A 17,380-nucleotide genomic window follows, 5' to 3' on the forward strand; every position below is an offset into this window, starting at 1 on the left:
GATGCGGGTGACAATCCAGACATTAATAATGATTAGACTGATGGGCGGCGAGAGGACGAGCCACATGGCTGTCTGCGTTCCCTCCCATGCCAGCCTGAGCCGAATTCATGGTGGCCTGCAAGCTTCATTTAATGGGTACTCTGGCCGAGAATTACCCATTATGTGCACAGATATGGACTCCTCACGCCATAATGCTGCTCCTCCCCCCTTGCTCCATTGCAATTGTCCGCCTCAGGCTGCTGAACCCTGTTCTCGCACTGTCACCGGGAGCCGTTGCTGGTTAGTAAGTTGTGTAGACCTTGGCAATGGGCATCACTACTCCCAAACCAGGCTCTGCAACTTGACATCAGCCCAGCCTTCCCTTGCTCATCCTCTGCTCAATTCATCAGCCAACTCCCCCACTGATAGCTCGGCTTGGCATTCTGCCATGGCACGCATTCATCACCGCATGTGAAGCCGAAGAGGGGGAAGTCGTGGTGGTAGTGTCTGCCCTCCTGCGACACCAAGCCTTGACTCCGCCTCCCCCTCCCCTTCCCCTGAAATTCCCAACCCACATGGCTTCGTCTCCAGCAGGTATCTTGATACCCACAATGGTCGTGGATGCGCATAGCTTCAAGGTGTTTGCCGAAGAGACGTTGCGGTCCACACTACCAAATTTGCTCTGACCCCCCACTCGGCTCCCCACTTGACCCATTTTCACTTCTGCAACACCCTGAACAGACCTGTCATTACAACCACCATCACCATCATTTTCTGTGAAGAAATCGAGCCGCAGGATGCCTCGTCAGGAAGTACTAGAGCGTAGCAATGGGATGCTCACAGGCTTAGGAATGATCGTGATTCAGGCAAGCAACCGATGGACGAGGAGATGGTTACCCTGCATGGCACGGCTCTGGGTGGTGGTCAGCATGCTATAGAAGGAAAATCTGGAGACATGCGACCACCAGGTGGCAGAATGGTTGATGCGTCAGGACCGCATGCAGCTGCTGGCAGCTCTGGTGGTGTTCAAACTGCTCGTGGGCCACAAATCAGCGTGTCGGAGGAGGAGGATGATTGGTATCAGTATGCGTGCCTCATCAAAGAGGAGCCTACTCCGGACGAACTCAAGTGACGACACGTGGCAGCGAGGTGTCACCCTTTTGCCAGCTGGGGTCTCCTCTGATGGCTGGCACTTTTTTGTTATGCTTGTTCTATTGAAACTTCTCTAGTTTTATTACCATGTTTTGATATTTATTGTTTTAAAGACTAATAGCCCACATATGGGTATTTTTGCCTTTGCGAACGGGTTTCCCCATCAATGGGGCAGTCAAGTTATTTTGTGATAGATGATGTTCAGAACTGCTGAGGCCTGTGCCTCTTTGTAAACACATTTTGTTACATATTAATAGATTAAATTTACTTAGAAAAAAAAACAACAAACAACTGTAGATTTTTTCTACAACAAAACTTACATATATATTTGCTATATCTTTCAAAGTATAACCTAAGTATTTACAATTTCAAGTGGATGTGTCTCTTTTAATATAGGGTACCTAAACACCCAAAATCAACTTGACCCTTATTACATATTTGGACTTCTAGGAAATTTTATAGTTGCAAACTTGCAAGTGTTTTCTATTGTAACAACTTGACAATTTTTGCTGCAACCACCTTACATTTTTTGTAGCAACAATTTCTATAGAAAAACATGATGGTCAAGTAGAAAAATATCATTTCATTATGTTCATTAAATAAAACAAATATCAATTTTAACAAACCCAAGCGAACTAAAGAAAACTTGTCTTTAATTCTCATAATGTCACAATTAGATTTAGAACAAGATAATCAAATTCAAGAATCATATCCTCTTATGAAATTAATATCGAGACATACACAATAGTACATCCAAGATAGAATTTCTATGGGTTTTGAGTTATAGTACACATATGTAACCATTAATATGACAACATATTGCTAACTCTTTGTCCTCTTTCCAACTAGGCTTCTAGCTTTCCAAGAATCAATATCACAATAATTAATAACATGTAAAATGTGTCACTACAATTGTGCTCTTACAACCCTTCACATGAAATTATTATAATAAATTCTAGGATTGCATATAGAGATGCCAATGAAAATATCCATGTATAATTTCATTTCCATAAGCTTACATTTGCCTTTTACTTAGACAATCCTATTAATTCTTAAAAATTAGCTATGTAAGTAAAAGGATAGATTTCTATAAGATCTGGGAACCATTTGTATTCATATTGTCCACTATCTAGAAAATCCTTTGGTGGGATCTGTGGGAAAATAGTCCCTTTGTTGAAAGCATAAATTAGACAAATAGAACTAGTAACTCCATTGGGGATAAATACTTAGTGCTTGAATTCTCCTTCTATTTTCTATCTCTCTTATTTTGTTTGTTTTTGAGTGGTGTTTTGCCAATTACAAGCTCCTTTGGGACTATTTCAACCCAAACACATAGCATAGGACTTAGATTTGATTCTCATTCATCTTAAAAAATCGATCTCATAGCTTGGTTACTCCCATTTAGTGGCTTATAGGGCAACTTCAGCTTATGGCCGCTCCCACTTCCAGTACTTGGGCACACCTAGTATACAACATGCCCCTTTTGTGGCAACGATGGCCCTTGTAATTTGGTGTTTCTAATGAGATTTAGTTGTTTTTTTCTTGTCTAAAGCCTATACATTTATTTTTCTTGATATGGGGTGTCAGTTCCAACTCATATTTGATCTAACTTTGTTGAGAAGTGTAGCAAGAAAGTCTCAATTTGACTTTGCCTTGGTCAAATTGAGAAAATTTGAATTTCCACTTCAGCATACAACTTGGAGGCCTTTAATTGAGGTGATATGGCTCTTGTCAGTCAGTTAGCATAGTAAATTCAAGTTAAAGGGGTTGGAGTTCAGTTAAGCATGCCTGATTGCTAAGTTTTATTAATCCAGCTCAGTTATTTCCATTTGTGTTGAGTCAAACTAGTTCTAACATTTAATAGAACTAGTCGAAGGTCAATTGTGTAGTGGGACAATAGTCTAACTCAATGATCATCCAGCTAATTAATCAATTGTCCAAAAATAGCTCATGCATGCAAGGAATTCGAGTTCCTTAGTCGTGATGGAGATTCCAAGGTAATGTAACATCAGTTGTAGACTAGTCTTGAGTATACAAGTGTTGCATGAAATCAACGGTTCAACCTTGGGAATTGCACAATGAATTGGAGGAAAATTCATAAAAAATAGGGGCCTAATTCCTTAGGATTTGTACAAGGAAATAGGGGCTCAAACATAGGAATAAATTGACTAAGTATGGGCCAGAGCTTCTCATTGAGCAGAGAGATAGGTTATTCACTTGGAGGTTGTTCTTAGAGTGGGCAAGCAATTGCAATACATTCTCTATTAATCTAATTAATGCAAAGAGGCTTGAGGGGTTTTTCCCAGTTGGATTCCCCTAGAAAAATATTGTGCATGTGTGGTTTTTCTTATTGCATGTTTGTGAATGTTTTTCTAACTTGTCAATTAAATTTCAAAGATCAGTAGAGTAGAATTGTGTCTCTTGATTTTATATTAAACTTATTGAGAAGTCACAATTATATCACCAGATTTATAAATGGTATCAGAGCAAGATTCACATTAGAACATGAATTTTGAATTTCTTCCTCAGGAGGTTCGAATTTGCAACCTCAGTGTAGCAGGATCTCTTCAGAGTTGGAAGAATGACCTTCAATGGACTAAGATTAGAGTATGCATTGGAAGGAAACTCAAAATTAATTTCCTAAAAGGATCAAATGGAGGTGGTGCTTGATGATAACGGATTGTTGAAATATGTCAAGATAAACATTCCAAAAGCAGGATCAGCTGATGCCTAGAACTTAGCCCAATAGAAGAAATATGTATCCAAGGGGAGGATAATAATCTTGGAGGGAGTGCGATACCACATTGTCTCAAATATCCATGGGAAAGAAACTCCTTTTGCAATGTGGAAGGTACTAACAGAGCTATTCGAGCATAGAAGTGACCATATAAAATTGGACCTCAAAGACAAACTTTGAAATATCATGACACAAAAGAATGAGACTATTCGTAGTATCTCACTAGATTTACACAAGTTCAGGATGAGCTTGGAGGGGTTAGTGTGAATGTTGCAAATGATAACCTGGTGAGCCTATCTCTTCTAAGCCTTCCCAAAATTTGGCATAGATATCAGGACTCGATGGGTGGGAAGGAGAAATTATCGAATTGGGAATGGTTGTGGTCTGATTTGGTACATGAAGAGATCAGTCATAATATCAGAGATGGGACTTCATCCAAGGGAGAGGATGAAGAAAAATTTTCATTGGTTGGAAAGGGAAAGAAGGGAAAAGGGAAGAAATCTCAAACCAAATCAAAATCCAGTCAAGGGGGCAAGAAGAAATACTTGCCCAAAATAAAATTCTTCAATTGTCATGAATTCGGGCACTATGCTACAAAGTGTCCACACAAATATCTGGCAAGAAGAACTCAAGAGGGGTAGCAAGTGAACCATTGACTTCAAAGTTTGAGCTAGACTTCACCCTTCTCACATGCATGGAAAACACTATGATGGGGAGTGTGTGCTACTTGAACTCAGATGCCTCGTTCCACATGACAAGCTCTCGAGTGTTTTTCAGTGACCTGAAGGAGAGAGTCCTCCAGATGCATATTGAGCTTGGGGATGAGGGAAGGGATAATGCTATCAGGATTGGTACAATAACCTTTAAGAGGGAGTCGAGATCCCCTCTTCACCTCAAAGATGTCATGTTTTTTCTAGTCCTAAAGAAGAATCTCATCTCTGTAGCAGTTTTGGAAGACCGTGGTTATGATGTGATCTTCAGTGAAAGGAAAGCATTCTTGAGACACATAGCCATTGGAAAGGTGAAGTAGATCGGGGTATGTGAATAACATGTATAAAATTGATGTGGAATATTATGTTGGATTAAGCAGTAAGGCAAAGAAAGTGTAGAGCCACTATGTTGGTGGATGTTGGCACAGGATATTGGGCCATTTGCATCATGTTGCCTTAAATATTATGCAACAAATAACCATTGGCCTCCCTAAATGATCACTTCATAAACATGATGTCTGCAAGGGTTTTACCTTGGGGAAGTATGTAAAATCCACATTCCATGATCGAGACAACAAACCGCATGTAGTCTTGGAAAGAGTCCACTCTGATGTTTGTGCACCCTTCTCGACAACCTCCACTACCATACATAAGTAATTTGTATTTTTTATTGATGATTTCTCAAGGAAGTGTTGGATCTTCTTCATGCGGAATAAGGATGAGAAATTCTCAAAGTTTGTAGAATTCAATGCACTAATTGAGAAATAGACTAGTAAGAAGGTGAAGGCTCTCAGGAGCTGTTAGCACTTCTGAGTGTCCCAAGGCTAAGAAAGGAGACCAACGGAGGTAACCTCAAACTAACTTTGGATCTGGTAGCTAACCCTACCAAATCAAAGAGGGATCTCTCTATGATCTCACAACCAATGAGTGACTGGAGAGGAAGATAGATCTTAGGCTTGATATTCAAAGCTCAGTAGGGTTTGATATTAGCGTTTGCTGGTTCAGGGTCAAAGGACTAGGAAACTAGGTCAAGGTTTCATAATATCAGTTGCAGAGATATAATGGGGCAAGGTAGGTATGTTTAGTGATGTTTTTGAGTTGTCATGGTGGTGTATGGTTGAAAAAGTGAAGTATCAAAATGAGCATATGAGTTATGAATTCATTTAACAGAGGAAATTAAACATAAACATGAAAATCTCATCAAAAAATAGCATAAACATATGAATTGTGTTTGAAGACTACTGAGATGATAACATGAAAGAATTAAGATGGAAGTAAGGATACATAAAATTCATACTGATGATAAAACAAAGAAGAAACACTGTCACAAAATCATACCACAGGAATCCCAAGATAATAGCTACAAACTACCTATATTACTCGTACAAAAGTGATGGTGTACACTAGCTTCAAAGCCTTTGACTCACAAGCATCCAACCCTCTATAACACTTAGATTAGGCTAAATATAGACCAAAGACTAGTCTCCCCCTCTTAGAGGTCGAATCCACCATCATTAGGTTATTCCCAGGTGCCAGGAATTAATTTTGATGATACCTTTTCTCATGTTGCCAAGGTAACTTCTATTAGATTACTTTTATCTGTTGCTACTGCTTTTGATTTTGAGGTTGGAAAGATGGATGTGAAGACAATATTTCTTCACAGGGACCTGGAAGAGGAGATCTACATGAAGCAACCTTAAGGCTTTGCTGTGAAGGGTAAGAAAGAACCGGTATGCAAGTTAAAGAAGTCTCTGTATGGGTTAAAACAGTCACCAAGGATGTGGTATCAGAAATTTGATACATTTATATGGGGACTTGGCTTCACCAGAAGCAAGGCAGATCAATGTGTGTATTTTAAATTAATTGGTGACCATGTTATTTATATGGTCTTGTATGTGGATGATATGTTGCTGGTTGGAAATGACAAAGAAATTATCCAGGATTTGAAGACCCAATTTTCCTCCAAATTTGACATGAAAGGTATTGGTGTTGCAAACTATATTTTGGGCATGGAAATTAAAAGAGATTGGGCAAAGAGGAAGCTTTGGTTAAACCAGAGGAAGTATGTTGAGAGAATACTGCAGAGGTTTAATATGTAGGATATTAAACTGGTGAAGGTTCCTATTCCCGTAGGTGTAAAGTTATCTGTTGAACAGTGTCTCAAGACACAAGAAGAGGAAGAGGATATGTGTCATGTTCCATATGCAAGTGCAGTCGGTAGCCTGATGTATGCAATGGTCTATACTAGACCAGACATTACACATGCAGTGGGAGTATTGAGCAAGTTTATGTCAAAACCAGGAAAGGAACATTGGACAACAGTGAAGCGGGTTTACAGGTATTTGCGTGGCACTAGTGATTATGGTTTGTGCTACCAAGGAAGACTAGGATTGGATAAAGTTTTGGATATCCGTGGCTTTGTTGATATGGATTGGGCTGGAGATTTGGATCAGAGAAGATCTACAAGTGGGTATGTGTTTAACCTATTTGGAGGTGCAGTCAGTTGGATGAGTAATAAATAATCTGTAGTGGCACTATCAACTACAGAGGCAAAATACATGGCAGCCACTCATGCAAGCAAGGAAGCAGTTTGGTTGCAGAGATTGTGTTCAAGTATGGGGTTAGTACAAGGAGCTATAAGGATAGACTGTGACAACCAAAGTGCAATTTTCTTGGCAAAGAACCCTGCTTATCATTCAAAGACAAAGCAAATTGATGTTCAGTATCACTTTGTGAGGGATATGATAGAAGACCAAAAGGTGTTGCTAGTAAAGGTGGACACTTTGAAGAATACTGTAGATGCATTGACAAAATCTGTGAGCTCTGAGAAGTTCTCATGGTGTAGAGAATCAATGAGCGTTTTAGGGCTGGAAAAATGACTAAGCTCTCCTGTGGCCCCCTGTGGAAAGAAAACAACAAGTGGGAGAATGTTGGGTTGTGTTATATTCTTTCCACGACTAAGCTATGTAGTTAACCGGGGGGTTAGAGGGGGGCCAGAGCCCCCCCTTCGTTGCGTCAATTGCGCAGCGAGAGGGTGAAAGGGGGGGCAATAGCCCCCCCTGTCCGGGGGGTTTGAGGGGGATGGGTAGCCCCTCTCTACAGGGTCCAGGGCAGCGCCCTCGGGAATTTTTTGGACCCTATATTAGGTTGGGCGGACCTACCTATGGTTTTGGTCCATGGTTTTTGATGCGATGGTTTGCAGTCCATGGTTTTGGATGCAATTGTTTTTTGGTCCATGGTATTGGATGCTTCAGCATGTATAAATATGTATTGTAACATTGAAAGGAATATAATGAAAAATCAAGCTGGTAGTCCGGGTTTTGGGATCCAAGGGAAAAAATTTGTGTATATGTGTTTTATGTGTTATTCTCTCGCATTGTTTATTTTTTGTGTTTTAGAATTCATATGCAGGTAATTTTTGTACGGGGTTAAAACAAGGGATTTTGGACTGTTTTGTTTAGGGAAGGGAATGAAGGGGTTTGTTGGGGAAAAATCCCATGTTTTGGGGAAAAAATCCCAAGTTTTGTTGTAAAGAATGTAAAATCTCCGCAAGTTGTGGTCACAGAGCGCGTAGATAGTAAAGTGTCATAGAGGGTTTTGCCCTTATTTTATGTAAGTTGTGGCAGTTTTATATATCTACCCATGCTCCACGGACCATGGGATTGTATAAGTAGGAGAGTCTTAGAGAGTCTAAGACAAGTAGATATCAATGATGAAGATGAATGTAATGGGTCAGTAGAAGAAAGAGTGAAGATGTCTTGGAGTAGAAGAGAGGCTCTTCAGCTGTGTGCAGAGAGGCCTAGAGTAGAGTCCGTAGCTAAGTGTGCAAACCCCTGCCACTGAGTGTGCGGACCCCTGTAGGTGAGTGCACATGGAAGTTTTGAGTCTGTAAGCAGAAATGAAGTGTTAATAAAGAGATTATTCTAGAAATTCTCATGTTTTGGCTATTTATTTTTGTTATGAATGAATGCGCTTTTATGCTGTGATGAATGACAGGTTTATGAAATAATAATATATTGATGCGTGATTTTACATGATTTATATTGTCATATGAACGTAAGTAATAATAACTATTTACGCAAAGAATATCTTATTCCATGTTAAGTTACCGATGATTAAACCGATCTGGGTAAATATGGGATTAAGGGTAATCATAGAGGTGTGTAAGTGGTTGATTCACCTGTTCAGGGTCCATGAAAGACCATCAAGAACATTCGTGGAGGTATAGGAGTTGATTAAGGGAAGTTACATCACCCTTCTTTTCTCTATAACAAGCATGCTACTTGTCACCCATACCAATTCATCCTCCTCGTCTCTTCCCTTCTCTAGATTCTCTACAGTAGAACATCTTCTTGAGCACTATTTATCCTCAGCTTTGAAAGTTGTTGGTTGTTGCTATTCAATTGCTCACTCTTCTTAATTTTCAACAAATTTATTTAGTTGTTAGGTTTTGTCACCATTTCTTCATCTAAGAACTTTTCCTACTCGCTCTCCTTTGACATAGCTTACTTTCTAAGGTAGCTGCTACCAATTCAGTCATGTAAACATGATTATTTTAATGACCAGGTTAGCATAAAAATCATATTCAATTTTATAAGATCGATAACAAGATCTCATCTTCTACAATATTTCTTGGATATACTTGCTAAGCCAATTCCTTTCCAACCAATGCACTTGTTTTTCCTCAAGAGCATATCAACTCTTCACTTCCTTGAAATCATCTCACTTACTTGTCCCCTCTTGTTGTAAGGTTGTTCTTCTCTTCATCCTCTTTTCATTGTCAATATGTCCTTAAACTTGGAAATTTCATGGATCAACTCTTCTTGACATGAAAGCATCTGCATGATCACTTCATTTCACTTTCGGTTGTATTGTAACTCTAAAATCCAATCTTTGTTATTCTTACTACATCACGAAAGAGCATTCAAGCTCATCACTAAAGAGCATTCATGCTTTGGTATTCTCCAAAGAACATAGATTCTCTGATACCACTTGGTGACAGACTAGGTTACCCTGACTTCCAATAAACCCATGCTACTCCAAACACAACTATGCTTTCCTATCTAATTCAATAATATTTTAGGAACCATTTTAAAATATGCAGTCAAAAAGAGAATATGGATTTGTCTTGATAAGTTCCATGAGAGCACTTTCTCTCATCTTCCAATCTTTTCCCATGCCTCATCCAGTGACATAATAATCCTTTTAACAAGTGATGCAACGAGAAGGAAAAATGTGCATTTAAGAACCAAACACGCAGTCCTGAAAACTATTTCTTGAAATAATTTCGGAGCACTAAAAATTAACCTGTAGCTGCTACGGGATAATTTTGTAGCGCTCCTTAAAAATATATTTTTTGAATTTATGGAAGTTGAAGCAACTTGGCTCCCTTCCCAATCAATTCTACACGAACTTGAATGGGTATTTAGCACAAGGAATGATTTCATACACCTTTCTTTGTATGTATTTGCAAATTATTACACATTTGGCAATCGAAAACCAATCTAAGAGGGGTTTCGCAACATTCCAACACAGGGTACTTTGTTTTACTCTAACAACATTCAAATCACAACACACACGCCTACCAAAACACAACAGACACTCCTTCATGGGGTATTGGAACCATTTCAACAAGAATACACACAATGTATGAACAAACCATAATGATTTATGGCTTCATCTCTCAGATTATTAATATAATTCGTTGGAATAAGTACAAACTTCCAAAGATAAATGACAGGGAGGAATCAAATTGCAATTAAACACAATTCATAAGAAGACAACGACTTGATTCATTCAATTCATTCAAATAACAACAACTTGTTGTCCCCTTTTCCGTCCAATTTCACCATTCACATAGAAAAAAGACTTTCCTATTCACACAGATGGAAAGTACAATGATTTGCAATCTTAGGACTACCATTGCATAGAGGAACGAGTTCTTCTCTTCTATCCCTCTCTCTTCTCCTCTCTCGAGAGCTTCTCTTCTTCTTCTCTCTTCTCTTCTCCACTCCTCTTATCAAACACTCATTCTCTTTAAAATGAAAGCTAACATGGGACAACCAAGAGTCAAAAGAGATGAATCGTTTCCCCTTCTCCACAAAATAAGGAAAAATGAAACTATATTTACATAAGGAAATAATTCCTCCAACTTATTTTAAAAACAAAACTCACTTCCTAATGTAAATATTCACAAAACATTTAAAATTTCTCCCAGCATCACCATGTGACCATCACATCACATTGGAAAGGTTTTGGTCCAGTGTTCATCAAATTTGTGCTCCATCTATGCACCTACATCATAGGCTAAACAAAGCCTCATTGTTAATCTATCAAATCATAGCCTATGTACGTGCCCAAGTGGGATCAAAGGTAAGTAGCAAAAGGTTAAGTCACTATGCCTTAAAGTTGTTCACTTCAACATGAAAGGGAGACCGCCTTTGTATTGTGTAGTTTGTCACTACAAGGAGGAAAGGAAACCCTTACTATCAACTATAAGTGCTCAATGCACAATACAAGGTAGAACTGGTCAAGGCATTCTACAACTCAATGGAAAGGCTATGTGTGAGTATGTTCGTGCTCAATTTGGAATTGACATGTGTCCCTCTTAAAATGAAAATAAAATATTCTCTAAATAGAAAAATAATGTCAGCTATAACCAACATAGATCAACACACATTAAACTGATTTTTTGTTATTAATATATTTTTAAGTATAAGGTTATGACAACCCATGGTATTTGAAACTTCATATATATCTGTATATTGGGAAAAAATGTTGAAAAAAAATATTTTAATGTTGTATATAATAAAATATCCAATATGAGTTACGAATAAAATATTTTAACATGAATTGATATTGAAGTATACTTAAAAACATATTAATAACAAAAATACCATTTTAATGTACCCTAATAAAATGGCTCAATATCCATGCTATGTAGAATATTATATATATATATATATATATATATATATATATATATATATATATATATATATATATATATATATATAAAGCTAAAATAAATAAATTTTATGGTTAAAACTTTTTAAAAAGTCTTAATATTTTACAATATAATCTTTTTATGTATATATTTTTTTGTCCACTCCAACACACCATCGTAATATTTTACAATTTAATATTTTTTAGGTATAAGTCTTTTTTGGGTCCAAATCCAATCCAATGCAATTTAGACTAAGCTTACAACCCAACGAGTAATATATATATATATATATATATATATATATATATATATATATATATATATATATATATATATATATATATATATCTATATATATATATATATATATATATATCTATATATATATATATATATATATATATATATATATATATATATATAAGTTACACATATTTAACTATAGATAATGTTGGCATTATGATTCAAGTGTTGTCCTTGATGGCAACTCACTCAGAGGTTGGTACAGTTGCTCAGAGGTTGGTACAGGTGATGGCACTTAATCAGAAGACAGATCTTAGTACAGCAGGCCAAGAAAGTTCATACACGCAGGTTCATTAAGCCCAAGTTGCGTGTACACGCAGGTTGGCTTCAGAAAAAGCGCGTGTATGAGGAAAAGTACCTTTGGTCCATGGCGGTTAGTCCTTGGAAGTTGTGCCTATGGTTTCGGACCATTATGTCTCGACGGACGTGTTGATCCCTAGTTTCGAGGTTGATGGTATTGTGTTTCTATGGTTTTGGCTCTTGGTATTGAACAAGGCCTAAGGCTATATAAGGAGAAGATCACTAGGCAAAGGAGCATGGATTGTGGGTGTCTGACGCAGTGAGAAGATCTGGTATTGCTGGTTATCTGTTCGGGACGCTTGGCAAGGGTCGGATCTGACAGCAAAGGCAGAAGTAATCATTTCTAGATCTGCACGCGGGTTGCCTTTGGAGAAAGCGCGTATACACGCGGTTTTGGTACAGTGAAGTAGCGTATGCATGATAAGTGTTAATATTTCATGTTGCTGCTGATTCTGGTGGTTGTTGCAGAGTTCTAGATTCTGGTTTGGATTCTGTGTTCTTGATGACAGGGTTTCAGTGATTCGGTATTGGGTTGTTTAATGAATTATGATGCAAGTATAAGTTGATGATTGTATTGCGGTAATGTTTGCTTTGTACTCTTGGATCCAGTATGAAAATGTATGAAACGTGGTCCCTGAAGGTTGTAGGGTCAGCACCTACGTACTAGTAAATGGATCAGCTAGTACAAGAGCTGAGGGGGTTGTAGCTCCCTTCCAAAAGTAGTTGGAAAACGAGAGAGGGTTGTAGCCCTCTGCAGGTTGTAGCCTGCGTGCTGGTAAAGGACTGCACCAGTACATTGTAAAAGAAGTTTCTCATTAAAGAAGAAAGAGACAAATTGCAGCAGGTGGTTTTCACCCACATTGGGTTTCCACCTTATATCATGGTGTTCATGTGTGTGGTTTTTGTGTGATGATCTATTCTGTTATACTGCATCTGTTTACTGTTAATATGCTTAATAATATCCTGATGCATTTACTGAAGATAAGATTAACTGAATCATAAGATCTCTGCATATACGCTAGTTGCTTTAGACACAGTCGCGTGTACACGCGGGTTCACTTAACTGAAGTTGCGTATATGTTTCTGAGTATGAAATTGAAAAGGTTTTATCTGATCTGATAATACTGATTCACCCCCCCCTCTCAGTATTATTTCCAACAATTGGTATCGGAGCAGGTCCTTCAAAGAAAGCTTGATCGCTTGAAGGAAAAGATCCATCAAATGGCTAATCCAGAAAGAGAGGCACACATCAGGCCACCAGTCTTTGACGGGAACAATTTTACTCACTGGAAGATAAGAACCACTGCATATCTACAGTCGCTTGGAGCAGAAGTTTGGGGAATCGTAGAAGGAGGATACAAATTCCCATCAGCAACTCCTACAGATCCAGCAGAGAAAAAGCAATATGAGCTCAATGCCAAAGTAGTTACTGTCCTATTGAGTACTTTGACTCAATCAGAATTTATGAAGATCATGCATCTCAAATCAGCTAAGGAAATATGGGACAAAATCGTTACAAGCTACGAAGGAGATGATCAGGTAAAAATAGCAAAGCTTCAAACTCTCAGAATCCGATATGAAACTCTTAAGATGCGAAGTAATGAAAGCGTAGCTAATTATTTCCTGCGTATGGATGAGATTGTGAATTGTATGAGGGATCTGGGTGAAGAATTTGAGGAAGTTGTCTTAGTTCAAAAGGTTTTGAGATCTCTGTCTACTAAATTTGATTCTAAAGTATCTGCCATAGAAGAAAAGGAGAATGTGCGGAAAATTACCATGTCACAGCTTCACGGGATCTTAACTGCTTTTGAAATGCGACAAGAGGTACCACCAGAGGCCGCATTCGAAGTGTCAGAGGAAGAAGATGAGGTAAATTTTGTCAAGAATCTTGAACGGGGATCTGGACGGTTCAAAGATAAGCTACCTTTCAAATGTTTTCTATGTGGTAGAGTTGGTCACTATGCTGCTAGATGTCCTCATAACAAAGAAAAGATATATGAAGAAGATGGTAGAAGCTATTATACCCATATTAAAAGTTCATTAAATGATAGTGAGGATATTAGAAGTCTCATGGCACATAAGAAGAAGAATGCTTCATCCAATAATAGCGAGGATATTAAAAGTCTCATGGCACATGAAGAGACGAATGCAGAAACTGAAGAAGTTGCCAAACTAAAAGAACTATTGGAGACAGAAACCAGGGTAAGGGAGAAATTGCAGGATATAGCAAAAGATCAGAGCACAACTATTCAGAGACTTGAATCAAAGATCCTCTCTCTAAAAGAAGATCTTGAAGATCAAGAACATGAAGTGATCAAACTAAAGCGACAAGTGGAAGAAGGGAGAAAAGTTGAAGAAGACCTAAGGAAGAAGTATCTAAAAAAGGAAGAACAACATCAAGTTGAGGTAAATATCTTGAAAGGTAAACTAGAAGAAAAGGATAAGCTTTTACGATTTCAAGATAGTTCTAAAGTCTTGGATGATATTCTTAATAGTCAAAGATCTCCTGCTATCAAGACTGGTCTTGGTTTTCATGAATATGTTGAAGGTGAATCTAGTTCACAAGGTGAGACAAGAAACTCTAATGAGAAATCTGAAATGCTCAAGGAACAACCAAGGAAAGAAATTCCTCAAGGAAGATCCTTTACTCCTAACTATGGACGTGATAGACGATTATTTCCTCCGCTGAATAATGTTGAATGTTATGTATGTCATAATCTTGGACATGTTGCAGCCAGATGCAGAAGTAGAATGGTTCAAGAAAGATCATCGCATCCCAGGTACTTCAGAGGGTATTGCTTTGCCTGCAATGCATATGGACACAAAGCAATTGATTGTGATAGAAGGAACATGAAAAATATAAGGTGCTATACATGCAACAACTATGGGCATAAAGCAAGGGAATGCAGGAGCAGATTTCAAAATTCAAGACAAAAGGACCATACATCATCACAGTTGCAGGAATTGAAGAAGACAGAGACAGAAAGGTGTAGGATAACTCAGTCAGCTGACATAACAGACACAGGGGAATCTGAAAGTGAAATTCAGTATTCCATCCTGCATACGCTTATATAATGAAGACAAGTCGCGTATATACGCGAGTTACAGGCTGCAAAGTCGTGTATATGGAGAAAGGGCAGCAGAACAGACCCAGGTTCAGTCATGGTTGGCTCAGGCTCAGGGGGAGCAGAACAGACTCAGGAAATGGTTCAGACATGGTTGGCTTACACTCAGGGGGAGAATATTCTTCAAATAATGCATTGTTGGCATTATGGTTAGAAGGTGTTGATAAAGTCTATGAAGCTAAATGATACATCTTACTGTTTAGGAATGGTATTGCAGGCTGATGCTTATGGTACAGATCATGATGCTGTTGGTGGCTTTCATAAGTCTTGGTCTAGATATTTCATCACTATGTCATGTATCTCTTTTATGATGTCAAGGTCATGTAACGGCCTATGTTGGTTTCCCCAATATGCCTGGGATGAATGATGAAATGTTCATGTATTATCATGTATCTTCACATGGTTAGGTGGATGAGTCAATATTGGTATATCCCCACTAGGTTGGGTGATGAATGTATGTTGAGTCTTTTGGTGATAGGAAGGTCTTCTATGATGTATAAGTCTTTGTTCTTCTTGAAGAACATCTTTTGCAGATCTTGCCTACAGTCAAGGGGAGCATGAACAGCACAATTCAGCAAGAGCAGGATGGATAGATTGGTACACTTTGGCATACACAAAGGGGGAGCACATTTGGAGATTTCAGCATGTACTCAGGGGGAGTATGGACAGCAGTATGGACAGGAGAGGGTATACCAAAGAAGAGAATATCTTGGTCCGCCCTTTTCCCTTGATGTCAAAGGGGGAGAGTGACTTTGTGTGGTGGTTGCCATCAAGTCCAAAGGGGGAGATTGTTGGCATTATGATTCAAGTGTTGTCCTTGATGGCAACTCACTCAGAGGTTGGTACAGTTGCTCAGAGGTTGGTACAGGTGATGGCACTTAATCAGAAGACAGATCTTAGTACAGCAGGCCAAGAAAGTTCATACACGCAGGTTCATTAAGCCCAAGTTGCGTGTACACGCAGGTTGGCTTCAGAAAAAGCGCGTGTATGAGGAAAAGTACCTTTGGTCCATGGCGGTTAGTCCTTGGAAGTTGTGCCTATGGTTTCGGACCATTATGTCTCGACGGACGTGTTGATCCCTAGTTTCGAGGTTGATGGTATTGTGTTTCTATGGTTTTGGCTCTTGGTATTGAACAAGGCCTAAGGCTATATAAGGAGAAGATCACTAGGCAAAGGAGCATGGATTGTGGGTGTCTGACGCAGTGAGAAGATCTGGTATTGCTGGTTATCTGTTCGGGACGCTTGGCAAGGGTCGGATCTGACAGCAAAGGCAGAAGTAATCATTTCTAGATCTGCACGCGGGTTGCCTTTGGAGAAAGCGCGTATACACGCGGTTTTGGTACAGTGAAGTAGCGTATGCATGATAAGTGTTAATATTTCATGTTGCTGCTGATTCTGGTGGTTGTTGCAGAGTTCTAGATTCTGGTTTGGATTCTGTGTTCTTGATGACAGGGTTTCAGTGATTCGGTATTGGGTTGTTTAATGAATTATGATGCAAGTATAAGTTGATGATTGTATTGCGGTAATGTTTGCTTTGTACTCTTGGATCCAGTATGAAAATGTATGAAACGTGGTCCCTGAAGGTTGTAGGGTCAGCACCTACGTACTAGTAAATGGATCAGCTAGTACAAGAGCTGAGGGGGTTGTAGCTCCCTTCCAAAAGTAGTTGGAAAACGAGAGAGGGTTGTAGCCCTCTGCAGGTTGTAGCCTGCGTGCTGGTAAAGGACTGCACCAGTACATTGTAAAAGAAGTTTCTCATTAAAGAAGAAAGAGACAAATTGCAGCAGGTGGTTTTCACCCACATTGGGTTTCCACCTTATATCATGGTGTTCATGTGTGTGGTTTTTGTGTGATGATCTATTCTGTTATACTGCATCTGTTTACTGTTAATATGCTTAATAATATCCTGATGCATTTACTGAAGATAAGATTAACTGAATCATAAGATCTCTGCATATACGCTAGTTGCTTTAGACACAGTCGCGTGTACACGCGGGTTCACTTAACCGAAGTCGCGTATATGTTTCTGAGTATGAAATTGAAAAGGTTTTATCTGATCTGATAATACTGATTCACCCCCCCCTCTCAGTATTATTTCCAACAGATAAGTTATATTTCTAACATCTAT

The 17,380-nt window shown here is 38.7% G+C and overlaps 1 protein-coding gene across 1 annotated transcript in view; it reads left to right on the top strand.

Moving 5' to 3' along the window:
* The first annotated feature begins 856 nt into the window (after positions 1–856).
* LOC149266860 (TMV resistance protein N-like) overlaps positions 857–17,380 on the top strand; it is a 28,415-nt gene continuing 11,891 nt past the window's right edge. The window contains exons 1-2 of the mRNA XM_089409385.1: positions 857–1,107; positions 1,245–1,263. Coding sequence (XP_089265511.1) covers positions 857–1,107; positions 1,245–1,263 — 270 coding nt within the window. The remainder of the gene's footprint in view (positions 1,108–1,244; positions 1,264–17,380) is intronic.

This window comes from Pinus tabuliformis, chromosome 6, assembly GCF_031772625.1.
Source record: "Pinus tabuliformis cultivar Carrire ecotype Pingquan chromosome 6, CPIR1, whole genome shotgun sequence".
NCBI lineage: Eukaryota > Viridiplantae > Streptophyta > Pinopsida > Pinales > Pinaceae > Pinus > Pinus tabuliformis.